Source organism: Montipora foliosa, chromosome 4 (genome assembly GCF_036669935.1).
Source record: "Montipora foliosa isolate CH-2021 chromosome 4, ASM3666993v2, whole genome shotgun sequence".
NCBI classification, from domain to species: Eukaryota; Metazoa; Cnidaria; class Anthozoa; order Scleractinia; family Acroporidae; genus Montipora; species Montipora foliosa.
Window position 1 is genome coordinate 1,700,645 of NC_090872.1, and position 16,565 is coordinate 1,717,209.

General features: G+C 38.7%; 1 protein-coding gene across 1 annotated transcript; it reads right to left on the reverse strand.

Moving 5' to 3' along the window:
* Nucleotides 1-558: 558 nt before the first annotated feature.
* On the reverse strand, nt 559-15,582 carry LOC137999495 (uncharacterized). The gene is made up of 10 exons (XM_068845265.1): nt 15,401-15,582; nt 12,580-12,767; nt 11,141-12,467; nt 8,880-10,448; nt 7,429-7,516; nt 6,905-7,034; nt 4,738-4,810; nt 3,317-3,400; nt 1,312-1,401; nt 559-721 (listed from the first exon to the last, which is right to left on the reverse strand). The coding sequence occupies exons 1-10, from the start codon at nt 15,506-15,508 to the stop codon at nt 644-646; spliced, it is 3,735 nt and encodes a 1,244-aa protein (XP_068701366.1). The 5' UTR covers nt 15,509-15,582; the 3' UTR covers nt 559-643.
* Between the last annotated feature and the right edge of the window lie 983 nt (nt 15,583-16,565).

Sequence of the window (16,565 nt, forward strand, 5' to 3'; positions counted from 1 at the left end):
CGCCAAGCCTAATCTGTAAAGGAATGGCGATTTTCTCCTGAACGAGCACGGTGACCCCCTCTTTTTAATGGTTTCATGTACTCGCAATAGGTACAAGGAAAACATATTTTAAGGAGGAGAAAAAGTTGGATAGTAGAAGTTGTAGTATTTGTCTATAAGTGATGTGAAAACTGCATTTGGAGCCAGATACTGAGTGTGAGTTGATGATGTAGCGATCCAATTTGCTTACTTTTTTTTTTGTAAGATCGAGCGATTTGAAATCACTTTACTGAAAGATTTTGGCCGGGACAAACAAGTAGGTTCACGATTTCAGTAGTATGCAGTAGCTTTTGCCATATAACTACAATTTTTCCGGTTGATCAAGTTTCGAACGCTTCTCGCGTAATTCGGTAAAAACACAAAATAAAGGGCACGCAGCGCGAAAACGAGAACGGGGACTCCATCTTTTTACTGCATTTTTTTAATGTCCATTGCATGAATATCAATTGTTTCAAGTTTGACAGAAATCTGGATATTACGTCATTTTCAAGGGAATTACCTTAAGCAAAGGCAAACAGGTAAAATAATACATTTTAATTCCAAGATAATTTACATTTTTCTCATTCCTTTTTTGTATCTAATTTGTATCTAATTTTGTATCTCATTATGATTTATTCTTCTTTTTTCTTCCCCGCCTTTTCTGCACCCGTGTTCTTGAACCAGCAGTTGTGAAAGTGATACACTGAAAGCAAAAAGGGTTTCCCAGTTAAAGAGCAGAAAAATGAAGCACTTCCGCTTAATCTGTATTTTATGCTTACTTTACTAATTCCAAAAATGAAAGAATAGTTAACGAGATATTTTCACTAGATATTTCATTTTACTCATTATCTTAAATGTATTTGGCTTAGAGGATACACTTAATTCTGGAAGTCACAAAACCAGCAGTTTCTTCAAGAATTTGTAGGTCTTGTATGCTATGAATTATTTCTTGCTAAAGGGCTGCCAAAGTTGATTAGTACTTTGGACTTGACCGAGTGTTTGACAATTGATTTCTTTAGAATAAAGTACATGTACAATAAAACAATTTCATTTTTGAGATGCCAGATGGTAAGTGAAATAAGCCTCTACTGATTCCAATCATCTTTGGATATTGTAAAACCCGATCTCTTTAGTATCACACTATTGATTGTTGGTACTCCTTTTGATTACAGTACATCACAAAATCACCTGCACCATATATGACAAGGGAGTCAATGGAAACCAGTGGTTTGCAAATATTTGAGAAACCGTAGTAGTTAATGGAGACACATGACTGAAAGTTACAGCTGTTACCTGCTCATCAAGAAAATCTACCAGCTTTGCCAGACCGCAGTTGATGCCATCTGCTTTCAAATTTTGATGAAGGGAAACCAACTCCAACGGCTAATAAACAATTAAAACATAACAAAAAGAACAATAAGACACACAAGTACAAATGCTCCACGAATTTGGAAGACTGCGCAACAAATCAAATCGAATTCAAGCAGACCAATTCCAATGCTGACTGTTGATGAAAGGGAGATATATCAGGGTTCGAAATTAATGAAAAATCCAGTCGCAATCTTGCGGCAAGATAGGAAAATTCGTCGCAATTTCCCAAAGTTTAGTCGCAAAATCGTCACGTTGCATTGTGTTGTCAGCGGTTTAGCAAAACAAAATATGAGCCCGCAATACTTGTGTGCAAATTATTGAAAGAATGGAGTTGTGCCCGTAAACATCGCAGCTACATTACGCTACAATTACGCTATCTTCAGATTGAAAAAACATTCACAGTAAGAAACAACAATTTTTATCATTTCTTTCTTTATTTTAGCAAACGTAGTCGCAAAGAGGCAACTGCTAACCCTTTTGTTTCAAAACAGCGAAGTTGGAAACAAGTAGCAAATTTGCGACTTCACCGGATATTTTAGTCGCAAATGCGACTGTATTGGTCGCAATTTCGAGCCGTTATATGGAGTGCTGAGAGAAGAAACCCTTTGGGTGAATTGGAGAACGAACTCACTCAGCCCAAATATCGGTAATGAAATGAATGACTGATATGGTATTTGTTAACCTGTTGGAGAGATGATATTGGTTTCAATGGTGACTCAGGGATACTCGGAAAAAATCCGAGCGCTTCTCGGCAGGACTCGCACCTGGGAGACTCGTGGAAACCAGCCAGGCCATTCAACTAAGTTCACGTGACAATATTATTGTCTCGCTATACTGCTAGGACTGAATTTGCGGAAACGGTGCATTCTCGCCACTGAAGGGATGACTGAGATGAAAATTGTTATACCCGGTAGATGGTTACTCAGGGAAACTCTGATACTTCCCAATCCTAACCTTAACCCATAAGCAGTTCAACCGGGGTTAACAACAAGAACGACAATTAGTGACGAAATCAAAGTGGTGGAGGCCAAAGCTCCCATGTCAACCAGCACTCCGTTGTCTTTGAATTCTAACGTAATCTGTGTCATGCAGGTTGTGTTATAGGTACGCATCCTAGCTGGCGCTTCTTTCAATGCGTCACTGAACACAAATACTCTTCTGCCATTGGGAATAAAATACTTGAAAGAAGACAATAGGCCGCATGTTTCCAATTTACAAGGTCAGTTTATTATTCCAAAGAAATGGTGCACAAAGCTGGACTGTTTGATGCAAAAGATGCTGTACATCAGGAAAATGCAACCCAGACTTAACCATGCAATCACATTCCGTTCGTGCCAAACTCTTTACAAGACAACAGACTTGCTTTATTTTACCTAAACCCATACCATGACATTTTCATACCCCTTTCATGTATACATATCTCATCGACTTAATAATTGAAATAGCTTGAGAATGATGACAAGGAGTCATCAAAACGTTGCTCAACAACTTAGCTATCGCTGAATGTTTCAAGCAAAACAGACGCTAACAATACAGTAAACTGATCAGAATCCAATGACAATGCAAGCAGCTGGTAGAACGTTCAGGAAATTGCCATTACAAAACTGTTTTTGCCTCTCATATTTGGCAAAGGAAGCAGAAAAATGACCAAGTGCAGCACAACAAAATCGTGTCCGCCAAGAACATTTTTTTCAACAACAAACCGAAAGACCTTCTTACGAACTCTTCAAACATCACAGTTGATGTGTCATGTAACCTTAAACATTAGACTGCTAGCAGTCCCTTCTAACTCAGTCGAGCCTTCTCTCCCCCATTCTCCCCTCGCCTTTTCGGCTCGCTTGCGTGACTAAAGCTGGATGCTCGACTGACTTGGAAGCGACTTCAGCAGTCTACCTTAAACATATCAACTTGCAAAGGCCAAAAGTACCTGAAACTTCAGTATTTTTTTGTACATCTCAGGGTTACTTTGGATATAACTTGTAAGTCTCTCTTTTAAGTTCCAGTTATTAACCTGCAAAGGGACCAAAAGCCATAAAAAGAGAAGAACTCTTGTTAATGCAGCAGCCCTACTTATCCTCTCCTTCGGTTGGGTAACAGTGGGATTCATAATAGGAACCTTTAGATTCTAGGACGAGGACGAGAACGAGTACGAAATAGGCCATTTCCGAGTTCATGTCTGCCTCCTCTTCAAAGCGAGTCTAAGTGCGAAGTTTTTGTTATGATAATTAGTTTTCATTCATATGTAAAGTAGAACTAATTACCATCACAAATACTTCGCACTTAAGACTCGTTTTGAAGAGAAGGCAGACATGAACTCGGAAATGGCCTATTTGACTGCCCGTTTTTAGCGAAAAGACTTAGAAAAATTATAACCCGAACGATTAATCTTACTCTTCGTTAGCAGTGTAGGTTGTTCAGTTATTCTTCTTGCTGGTAACTGAGCCTTTTTGCTGATCGAAAAATGCCAAAACTGCTACCCTGTTGTTGACTTGTTTTGACACAACATGTTTGCAAAACCTCGTACTAAAAAGACGACCGTATCACGTTTTTCCCGCCAAAATGACGCTGGTTTGCGCGCGCTCACACTTGTTCTTTGAGAAAATATCGTACTCGTAGTCGTCCTCGTCTTTACAATCTAAAGATCTCTATTTGTGCTGTGCCGGATTATGAAACAAGCATTCGCGGTTCCTATATATGCTCCTTTGGCTGGTAATTCCTCTTTCCATTTGTTTATTAGGAACAAATGATTTTTACAAATGAAAATTGTTTACAATGTCAATCAAATGAAGTGAATTACAAGCAAAGTTAATTTGATGAAAGGTTCCTGCAGGGATCGATGGAGAACTTAATGGAAGAAGGATCTTGATTTCCTGATGACTGACTAATGCTGACATATGCAATTACAGAAGTGAAAACCAGTGGAATGTCTTTCTCTTTTGTGGGGTCACTATTTGGGCTGATTATATTTTAAAAAGTTCAGCCAGTGCTTAACAAACTCGTGTTCCAAGTAATTTTCGTTTTGGCCAATAATTTGTACTGTGAAGGTTGTTCATTGTTGAAAAGTTTAAAGAAAGAAACGGCAGAAAAGGAAAGCATTATTTTATCTACTTGAAGCGACTCTTTTCTTAGGATGCTCTGGAGGTAAAATGATTATTATATTACGCTATAGTCTAAGTTAGAACTTGCTGGTCCTATAAGCTAATTGATTGAAATCTTAGAGTGCAACATTTGTTTGTGATTTTGTAGACTACGGTTTCCATACAAGGTGAACCTAACTTGAAATGAGTGAATTTCTTCGTAATCCTGCTCATTAAGATCACAGCGAATTTCCAAACCAATGTTTCCTACCTGTTGTGAGGCGGTAACAGCCTCGTCTTCAATCATAATAGTGCAGTCTCCAAACTCTGTATCCCCCTCACCACTGAAACACAATATGCCAACGTTTTTCGTTAATTGTAAAAAAACTAAACTATCAAATTACTTATCTTCTACCAGGTGCTCAGATCATTGGAAGCAACAAATCGGGGTTCAGTGTTACCGTTGAGGTTGCTGATTTCGTAGATGGCCACTGGTTTACGTGTGTCCGCGAAAGCCGTATTTTTACCATAGGCAGCCCAAGCTCGCGTCACTACAGACAGCCGTTGAGAATTTAAACGCGTTATAAGACTTTGTATGGGAAATCAAATACCGTCGATTATAAAGCCTAAAAAATGCTCAATTTAACTTTCATTCAATAAAGTGAATAAAAATGACTCGCCTCTGGTGTATTCTTGTGCCTTTTGGAGCTTATTACACCGTTTCGGGAATTCTGTGTTTTCAGTGTTTTCAATGTTCTAAGACGAAGTCAAGGCTGCACACTACAATTCCGACCGTTGTCAGCTCAGAGGCGGTTTGCGACTCGAAAATCCATCCCAGCCAAGATTTTTTCACGCAAAGCTAAAGCCACATCATTTGCGAACCTCCGTGAATGTTTCATCGTAAAAAAACCCCACACACTTGGCTGGAAATGAGTATTTTCTGCTTCGATTTCCACGATAGCTGATGAATTTAACTGCAACTGATGACCCGTGAAGACACGGAGCTTGGGTCCGAGGTCAAATTAACTCCACCCGATGAGGTAAAGTCATTACAACACTTACCCCATCCCCACAGCGGCTTCTCGTAACCATGGAGCTGTTACGATAAGCCGCGGTGGGGATGGGGTAAGTGTTGTAATACCTCATCGGGTGGAGTTGATTTGACCTCGGACCCAAGCTCCGTGTCCTCGTCGGTGATCATAAGCAGTTAAATTCATTAGCTATCGTGGAAATCGAAGCAGAAAATGCTCATTTCCAGCCAAGTGCGTGGGGTTTTTTAACGACGAAACATTCTCGGAGGTTCGCAAATGATGTGGCTTTAGCTTTGCGTGAAAAAATCTTGGCTGGGATGGATTTTCGAGTCGCAAACCGCCTCTGAGCTGACAACGGTCGGAATCGTAGTGTGCAGCCTTGACTTCGTCTTAGAACATTGAAAACACTGAAAACACAGAATTCCCGAAACGGTGTAATAACCTCCAAAAGGCACAAGAATACACCAGAGGTGAGTCATTTTTATTCACTTTATTGAATGAAAGTTAAATTGAGCATTTTTTAGGCTTTATAATCGACGGTATTTGATTTCCCATACAAAGTCTTATAACGCGTTTAAATTCTCAACGGCTGTCTGTAGTGACACGAGCTTGGGCTGCCTATGTTTTTACATGCACTTTTAAATAGTTTATCTTTATTAAAGTCATTTGCAAGTACCAGTACTATTATTACAATAACTGCAGTTGTCATGCTCTGTGGCTTGAATAAGAAGAACAACTTCTGTATCTACAAAAGGATGGTGGTGCTAGATTAAAATCAATATTAAACTTTAATTGAAATATTAACTACCCGTTCCTTCTCAAACTCATTTATAATTCATCAAGTGATAAACCAATTACGTGCCCGCATTTAGGTCACATGGATGCACCTTGCTACCGCGGTAAAAAACAGCGTGTTTGGATATCCAAACACGTGTGTTTGGAAATCAATTAGAAAAAGCAATACACAACTTAAACAAAACTTTATTACTTCTATTGTTTGCCCCCTTTTAGGTTTGGACTGTACAAGCAAAAATATACTTCTTGCACACTTTTGGGCCGTCGAAACCGGCAAAATTCATCCTCAGCTAACCCGTCCATGTTTCGGAACTAGATGGACGCCACTGAATGCAAATTGTGGCTACTTGAAATAAACAAGCTTCAGTTGTGAAAAACAAGGACATTATCATCACAAACTGTGCGCTGATTAAGCAAAAGAAAGCAAAAATCACATGCTTATGTGATTTTTGCTTTCTTTTGTTCTTTTATTTCCTTTTTTTGCAATTAGGCGCCGATTGAGAAGCCATTTCAAAAACTCGTGCTTCGTGTTTTATCCATCAGTTTTCTCGTGTTTGGAAACCTCGGTAAAACACTCGCATCCGTTTTTGAAATATTAGTTCAAACTCTGACCTATCATCACTGCTAGCTGTTCCACTGCCTTCAAGTTCCTCACCATCATGGGAATCCACATTCGTGGATGTCAGGGAATCAGGAGGATGTGACACTGGTTCATTTTTACTTTCCTGATAAGGTGGAATCGCTGTTAAAGAGATCAGATGAAAGGAAGCTAAATGTACCATATTTTTGTCTTCGGAAGGGCCATTCCTTTGAGAAATGCGCTCTGCACAAAATGGAAGTTCATAAACTTTTTTTAGTGCAGTCTATTTTTTCTTTCTCAAACAATACATGTACATACACCAGTGAGAACAAAAATTTAATGAATTAAAAAAAGAAATTATACAAATCCAAAGAAAAGACTTAATTTAATCCTTTGCCTTCTAAGATGGTCATTTACAGATTTTACTCAGTTTAATACCAGATAATTTTTACAGTACTCGTCAATGGAAAACCCCATCAGAATGAGAGGTTTAATATGCAGATTTACGGGAAGAAACTGTCAGCTGAGGTCAGTATTTGTTAACAATTTACTGTACCTTGATGAGTATAATCATAAATTTCTTTCAGCTTTAAGATCATCTTTTTCTTGGGAAGAGGACGTACTCCAAAGTTGTGCAGCTCATTCTGTACAAAAAAGACCAACAACAGATGACAGCGTTAATTTAAGTCGTGTTAATTTATGTTAACGTTAATTTTAGCGCTGTTAATAGGCAAGTTTCGAATTGTGCAGCAACAAAAGAACGGAGTCGAGGTTCAGGGGAATAATTAGCATTTTGTTTTCTTCAAAACAAAGGAAAATGCAAATTATTCCCCTGAACCTCGACTCTGTTCTTTTGTTGCTGCACAATTCAAAACTAGCCTATTCAGTAGTACTTCAATTTCGCGATCTTAATTACCATTATTTTCCCCCCAAATCTGAGACACACTCCAGACATTCTTGATACCTAGTCAAACAGATTTTATTCGCGCACTTTATTTCGCATCAATCTTTCACATTAGTGAATCGTTTACTGTACTTGAAACGCATTTTCTGTCCGTTTGCTTGCATTTCGGTATCATGGACACTGAAGAACGCTCAAAGTGACCAGATTCCTCCGCTTAGCGGATACGTCTAGGGACAATTGCACGATCATTGTTTGCATTTTGAAGTTCTACAGCCAATTAATGTTACAATGACAGCAATAAGCAAATTTCCGTTCAATATTAAACAAATCGTGCTTATTGACACAAGCGTTAATTTCCTATAATCAGGGGTAACTCTCCACTGGATTTCAATGATTTCTAGGAACTAGAAAATCTTTTTATCATTCACATTTTGTGATGCTATGCTGTATGCAGTTAACCTACCATTTTCCAGCATGGTCTAGTGAAGACCAAAAATGACATTTTTCTTTGGTTATTTCAATAATAAAGCAAAAAGTAGTGCCTAGTATTGCAGTTTGATTGCAGTACGGTTTACTCCTCTCATAACAACAGCCTTCAAACCCAGCATTCCACTTCAAAACTTTTCTGGTTTAGCAAGCCCCGCACCACTCTAAATTTGCACCCACAGAAACCTCAATGTACTTAAAATTTTAACACACCCCTGTTTATTAATACCATCAAGCTCTTTTTAAAAGCAAAAAATAAACGTGTGGAGCCTTGTTTTGCTGAAATGGTAAGCAAAACTATTGAATGCCAATTTTTGAGAGACATTCTGGAAAATAAGTAAACAAATTGGAAAATCGGAAGGAACAAGTATTTTGGTCTAGAAAAATTGAACTAGCTTTTTAACCCATTCACACTTGAAGTGCCCCCACTCAGAGAGAAACGTTGTCTGGCGTTTGCCAGAGTAAAATCGATATATCTCACTCTCAGGATCTGGAGTTAATGGGTTGAAAGGGGACATTTTTTAGTGGGCTTAGCAAAAAGTTTAAAACTTAACATTCCAATTGAATTTTTTTTTAAAATTTGTAATCACCCTTAAAATTTATACGGTGCTCTGTACCTTTAATGTGGGCGTGTCCATTTCATGGTACATAGGCATGGGTGTCAATGGTTGACTGACTGTTGGCCCTGGTGGCTTTTGTAAGTGACTTTCAATCTCTTGTCCCTGTTTCTTTGGGATGCTCACTTTTTTGTGACCATTACTGAACTTCTCCTTTCTCTGATGATTTGGAATCATCTTTCTAACACCATTCTTTGTACCTTTATTATCATGTGAAAGATTAGTCACTTTTGAATCAGATATTTCTTCCTTCTCCAAGTTTCTTTCCAAGTTCAAATCCTCCACACAATTTTCAAGGTTCTTCAATTCCATTATGTCAACATTGTAGCCACCATCATCATAACATTCAAACTCTTCAACAACTGAATCAATGCTATTGTCACTGCTGTCTTCACCATTTGTAAGAAGACAAATGTTTTGGTCAGCTTTACGAGCCGCCCTAATTCTCTCCATTAAAGGTATGTCTGGATCAAAAGTTGCGAATTTAACACTTTCTTTGTTATTTACACTCTGTTTTAATTCCAGCTTCTTCACGCACTCTCCCTTGGTAATTTTCAGACTAGTATCAGCATAATGTGAGCTAAATGAACAAACTGAGGGGGACATAGGCGAATTTGCCTGTGGATAGTCACCCGACATGCTCTCTGACACTGGGGACTTACAATAAGCAACAACAGGATCCACTGATGTTTGAGGAGAAGTGGCCAGGGAAGGAGAAGCAGGGTGCGAAAGGGGTTCTACAAATATGAAGTCTGGCGAAGGGACTGGGGGAGATATGACATCCTGAAAAGACATGGCCAATGATCTATCAAAATCTCCTTCAGTTTCGTCAGCACAGTTATCCACCACTTCAACATCAACAGAATCTTGACGACCCACACTTTTTGCAAAGTCAATGTAAGAATTTCTGCAAACATCTCCAGCAAAGTCAGCCATGTGTTGACTTACACAGTCACCTTTTTCTTTCCTTTGAATTCCAGATGACTGCATGGCCGAGTCCAGTTGAACAAAAACAGGTGATTGAGGAGAAGACTGCTTAGCTGTAAAGTAGTCAGGTGCAGAGCCCTCCTGTTCCTGTTCCTGTTCCCATATAGGAGAAATACACTTTCCAAAATCAATTGGAGATTCTAACATTGGTGAGTTACCACCCAAGTGAGGGGAGTGGCCCACTGGCGAAGAACCCTGTGGAGTAAATACCCTTGGGGAAGTCGTAATATCACTTAATGACTGAGACGTTGCACCCTCGTTTTCCTGTCTGCAACGAGGCGACTGCTTTTTTGATGGCGATGTATGTTTTCCATTTTTCTTGATCTTTGCTTTTCCTTGTTTTTTGCCCTTGCCATGCATAACTCGTTCTTTTAACTCAAACAAATATTTAGTGGCTTCCTCCTCCAATTTTTTGCGTGTCTTGGAAGGAGAGGAACCAATAAAACTAACATCACCATCCTCATCATTCTCTTCACTAAAAGTGTTCGTTGATGAAGACTTCCTTTGATGTAAGCTTCTTGAAATCCGAGGTGTTTCCAGCACAATGGCAAGGTTTGTTTTTGGAGAAGAGACATCACTTGCCTAAAAACAAAAAGAAAAATAGCCAATTAATTAGTTTACATTATAAATGAATATCTTCCTGCACTTCATAAGGGGAAGAAATTCTGTCCTTTGGAAGCACTGCTCGTATACAATAGAGGAAAAATAAAATTTGCAGTCAGTGGGTTTTAGGGCTTACGACCGGGAATGTGTTTCTCACCTCCTTTTGTCTCTTGGAAACAAACTTAATGATCAGCTTTTAAGAATAAGGAGACTGCAATGTGCAAACAGGATTCCTTTTTGTTAGACCACAACAAGCTGGAATACTCACTTACATTGTAAGAACATACAAGTACAATATGTGCACGCCTAAAGCTTAGTGTCAACACCATTAATTTAAGTACATTTTGGGGTATACCTTGAAATAGGTGGGCTCTTTAGGGTGAGTAATTCCAACGACATGGAAACTTCTTTTTTCTGGGATTTTTAAATAACACTTGGCTGCTATTAATAATCAGTTCAACACCAAAGGAAATGAAAATGGTAAGCAAGCTAACAAAAAAGTCCATGGATTTATCACAGAACCCAGGAGAGTTAATCACATAAGAGAGGTATTCTGTGAAGGCAAGTTACAAAAAGCAAACAACGCTCCCTACAAATGCAGAAGAAAAGCTTGGCTGAAAACATTGCTTTGCAGACTACAAACAATTAAGCAGAAAATGCGAAAAACAAACCTCATCATCATCATCCTTATCACTGATAAGTGTTATTGAAACATCCACAGCTGGTTCTTCCACTTCATCATCTTCAAGTGTATTTACTTCCCGAGGGGACCTATGCATTTCATCCAACCTCTCCTCCCCTACCAGAAGAGTTAAGTCGGGGCTTGGACTATGCCCCTCATTTGCAAGAGATGGACAGTCAGACAAAGCTTTTGGCATTTCATACACTTCGACAAGTCTATTTTTATCACCATCCGTCCCTTCGAGATCTTCAATTGACAAATTTATTGACTCATTGATCAAATTAGAGTTGCCTTCCCACTCGCTATCAATACAAGTTAGATCCTCTCTCTGGGACAGTCCCTCATTTATAGGACAGCACTCTTCTTTATGAGTTGTTTCCCTTTGTGTTCCTTTGCTACGAGAAGAAACATGATCATCACCATACATGAACATAAGATGCTTTTCATTAAATGCAGATGTTACAGTTTCAGATTCTGGTAATGCTTTTAGGTCCTCATCACCACACACTTGCTTCTCAATTTTCCTTTGTTCCTCATTTCTAATTCCTGTTCCATGTAATTTACTTAAAATACCTATTTCCTTGAATTTAACATGGCCACAAATGCCATGCGAATCTTCACCTGGGTTATGTTTCACAGTCTCTGTTGCAATGTTATGGTGTGATAAGTTGGCAGAAGCATAGGGCTTTTGAGATGTCTTTCCTTTCTCAGATAGAATTTGTGATGATTCAACTGTTCCAATTGGGACGAGCGAAAGATGGCCATTGTCAGCAGGATGATTAACAAGGGCGTCTTTCTTGTAAGAATTGTGTGACTGGTTCCCATTTTCACTCTTCTGGTGTGACATGTTGCCCTCCTCGGTTGAATTGTGTAACAGTCCATCTTCTCCAATAGAAATTTCAATCCCTTTTAAGCGGCATGAAAGTTCACCTGAATTTCCTGCCTCTTCTTCTCCACAATTATTACTGGTTACACTTGTTTGTGATAACCCTTCATTATGAGTGAGCCTTTCATGCCCCTCCTTAAAATTTCCACTCTCTAAACTTTGTTTTCTTCGTAGCATCTGAGTCTGAAAAATCATTATCTCCTCAATATCATCATCATTTAAAATATCATCTTCAAAATCTTGATTTTCATTGGTTTGAAAATTGTCATCTAGTTCATCTTCATTATCTTTGTGCCAAAGATTTTCTTCAAGTTTGTCCAAATTTGTGGCTGCAAAGTCAGCCATCCCATCATCATCTTCACCCTCATAGAGGACAGTGGACATTTCCTGAGTTGCTTTGCATGCTTTCAGGAGACAGGGCAGTCTAAATCTGGAATTGAAAGAAATGGAACAGATAACAGAGTGAATATCTTCCACAGAAGAAATATTACTGTTTTGTTTCTTAGGATTAAGTAAAGTTAATTTAAATGCAATACTTTCACCTTTCAGCTAACTTCATAATGCCATCCAATTCATTCTCATTAGGGATGCTGACATCACCAGTGTACATGTGCCTTAACACAGGTTCAAATACAGATTGCCGCACATCATCAAACTGCAAACAAACGTGACCTGTCCATGGTTTTCTGTATGCTGTCTCCTCACAAAGAGCTTTCTGCTCTGTCAACAGCTGTAAGCAACCAACACACAAAATATTACTGGTACATAAATAACATTAGTACCAGTATATACTAAAAGTGCTCAAACTCCGGATATCCTTTGCTATTCACCTCTGAGCAATTCATGTGGAATTTGGGCCCGAACATGTTGTAATCTTTGCAGGAATAAATGAGTTAAAATCATCTTTTTGTGCTATATTATCTCACTGTTTTAGTATATACTAAAATAACTATTCACCTCAGTGTCGGTGGCTAATGGTGGATATTTACCTTGCCGCTTTGCGGCTCAGTAAATATCCACCACTAGCCACCTCCACTTTGGTGAATAGTTGCTAATTATTCCAATGATTCTCTGTATTCTAGCTAATGGAAATGAGGCCATTAACGATGCACTAAGAGAACAGAAGTTCAAATACATAACCATCATTGTTCAACAGGCCTATAAAAGAATACGGCCGTGTCGCACTGGAGGACAAAATTGACTTTGTTGAGATAACATTTCATTTTCCCGCAAAACACTATTTTGGACATTTGGGGTCACACAGTAGACTTGGTCATGTCAAACAACGTGTCACCACCTTTTACCTCCGAAAGCAATCGGGCAATGATGTTTCACGGAAAATCCTTGGGCAAGGGTTGTTTGTTTGTTTGTTGTTTATTAATTTTGTTTGAGCAGGTTGAAGTTTTGGCAGCTATTCAGCTGATGTGGACCTGCTATACCCAACCACCCATATACACACAGAGGACAGCCACAACACTGGGAACTTCATCCCCTACTCTTCTCGTGGGTTCTTTAACGTCCCACAGGGAACTAATGAACATGGAAGTTACCGTAAACACCGGCGTATCAGCCACACTCGCAGATAAGCCACACCCTGAGTTTAGCAACTTAGATTTTGGAAAAAAAAACTTTGAAAGAAATTAAAATAAATCAAAAGTGGAGTCTTGACAAATATGTCTTACATGTAAATGCAATGTTTCTTCAAGTTTCTTGCACGTGTCAACCCGCATATTAACTCACTAACATTTAAAACAGAGAATACTAAAACTCCTACCTATAATTTTTGACTTTTTAATAGTATGAAAATCCGACTAGGACATAAATTCGATCTTTCTCTGGCATTTTTAATCCAGTATTTTTCATTCCTGTCCATTTCTCATTAGAATTTACATGCAACAACACCTGATGAACGTTTCGGTTCGTTTTAGCTTAGTAACTAGGCATTCTCGCTCGTGGTGGATCGATTTCTGTCGATGTGTCAACATTGTAAACAACTTTGTGGTGGAATGGAGATTCCCTGCCGAGTGAAGTTCACCTGCTCAAGAAAGGCAATGTTAAACCGGTTAAAAGATCTTTTAACGAAGAAGGCTTAATCATTGTGTAAGCTCAAACAAAAACAGCTCTTTTAGGAGCCACCAAACTCGCAAAAGCAATGATCAATGTGTCAATGTGGTATTGTTTTATGAAGTTCTTATTAATTTGCTGCACAGGTCTACACAGACTTAAGAATTTTCGCTAAACGTGTTAACTTATGCAAATTTACGGCATGTGTCTAGAGGTTCTCGCAGATAAGCCGCATCCTCGATTTGATCCGAAAATTTTGAGCAAAAAGGTGCGGCTTATACACCGGTGTTTACGGTATTTGTGAGACGGGACCTCTGGCTTATAATCCTTATCCAAGAATAGGCCTGTACGAGTGGACTGTACAGGCCTGTACAGTGGCTGTACGAGTATGGTGAGCTGAAGGTCTAGATTTGGCTGTTAAACTCGTTCACTGATGGCCTGTCTGGTTGTCCGATGTTACTATTTTGCCCAAAGGACAGATAGAAAGGGCTGGATCTTGTATTAGCCAAAAAAGATCCATCTTGTTACACAGAATGGTGCCAATTTACTAGAAAAGACTGTTTTACTGTGCTTTTGGTTGAAATCTTAAAAGCTTTTTTGACATTTTGTCACATTTTGGGGAGGTCTAGAGCTCGCCAATTTTAAGTGGCGGCATCTTTGAACATTTGGTGCATTTTGCTCATTTTTAAAATGTTGGAGAGAATGGTCGCACTACAGTAGAGCCCAAAATTAATGAACCAAACACTATTATGATGACAGATTTTTTTGTAAATAATACACAACTTTTTGCACTAGTGCGACCTGACCCTTTTTACACAGAAATGGGTTTATCAACTGAGCGGGTGCTTGTCCAGCGGACAATAAAATTTTCTTATCATGGATGCTCAGACAAGGTTTTTTTTTTACCCCTTATCAGAGGTTTCATTAGAAGCCGGCAACCAGCGAATTCCATCGGCTACTCTTTACATAATCGACACCTACTTTTGCAGTAAATTACACTGAGATTCACACTGTTTCTGTTCAATCCGTTTCAATTTAAACAACTAGAATATCAAGGAACCTTTTGCTGTACAATGTACTTTTCTGCTCCTTTTGGACGTTGATATTTTATGAATTCCTAGTTATTTGCACTCACTTTAGCCACTCGCCAACGAGATTTTTTCCAGTTCGCCAAATTGGATGAATAGAGGAGAAAGACTGGTGCCAAATGTTTGGTTGCCAAATGAGCTTCACTCAGTTAATTATTACAATTATAACAATACATGCTACGCTTTATTTGAAAGATTTGTTTTACATTACCTGGGCAAGGGTCTTGGATCTCATTGCTAGAATAAAGCTGTGTGCTACCATCTCAAGTCCACCTTGCAGTTTTATGATGACATCACTAAGAGATGAGTTGTTGATCATTGATGATAGATCCTGCAGCAATTTGGGAACTCCACCCCGTACAGAATCAACTTCCTGTAAACATAAGCAGTCAACTGAAAGGTGACCAAAACACTGTACTGACTATACTCAATTTTGTACTTTCAAAACCATAGCTAAATCACATTGCAGTCAAATGAGGATTCCTCTAAATTCTTAGGAAGAGGGAAAGCATCTGGATAAAAGAGAATCCACAATATGGAAAATTATAAATTCATTCAAAATACATGTACATGTATTTCACCAAATTTGATTGCCACAAACCGCCAACATAATCACATTATTATTTTTTAATTATAGCAGGCTGACAAAAGTTGATGTTCAAATACATTTTGAATGAATATCGGTAATAAAACAAGTTATTATGATCCTGATCATGTCACTCTCATGGGATGTCCCTAGGGTATTGTTTGTGAAGCCATGTATGATTTTAGCTTTTGGACACCATGTTGGACTGGCTGGTACACACTGCCTCGTTTTCATGTGACAGTGTACAGGTTGCCCAAGGGGAAACACCAATTTCAGTTTGTAAACCAAAGTCAAGCCTGTTGGATGGGTTTTAAATACCTGGATGTGTGACCATCTGGTAATAGATGTACCCTGTGCTGTGTACTATGGGGAGTCAAACTGCTTACAGGGTTCGCACAGATTTTTGGTTGCAAAATTAAAGACTTTTTCCAGACTTTTTCCAAAATGCTAATTTCTTTTCCAGACCCAAGTTTCGTATTAATTTATAGTTTGTCCCATGATGCACTGCCACATAAAGTAACCATGATGCAGTGCTGGCATAAGAGAGCTCTGAGACTTCTCAGTCTGTGATTGAATGTTTTCACCAAAGACGAAATTTTGAATAAGATTTGACTACCAGAAAAATTCTAATAAAGCACTTGTTTCAGTTTTTTCAAACCAAAAAATTCTCCAGACTTTTTACCATTTTTCCAGACTTTACCATTATTTTCTAGACTTTTTTTTGGTCTGGAAAACTGGTTTGCAAATTTTTCAGACTTTTTCAAGAATTCAAGACTCTGTACGAACCCTG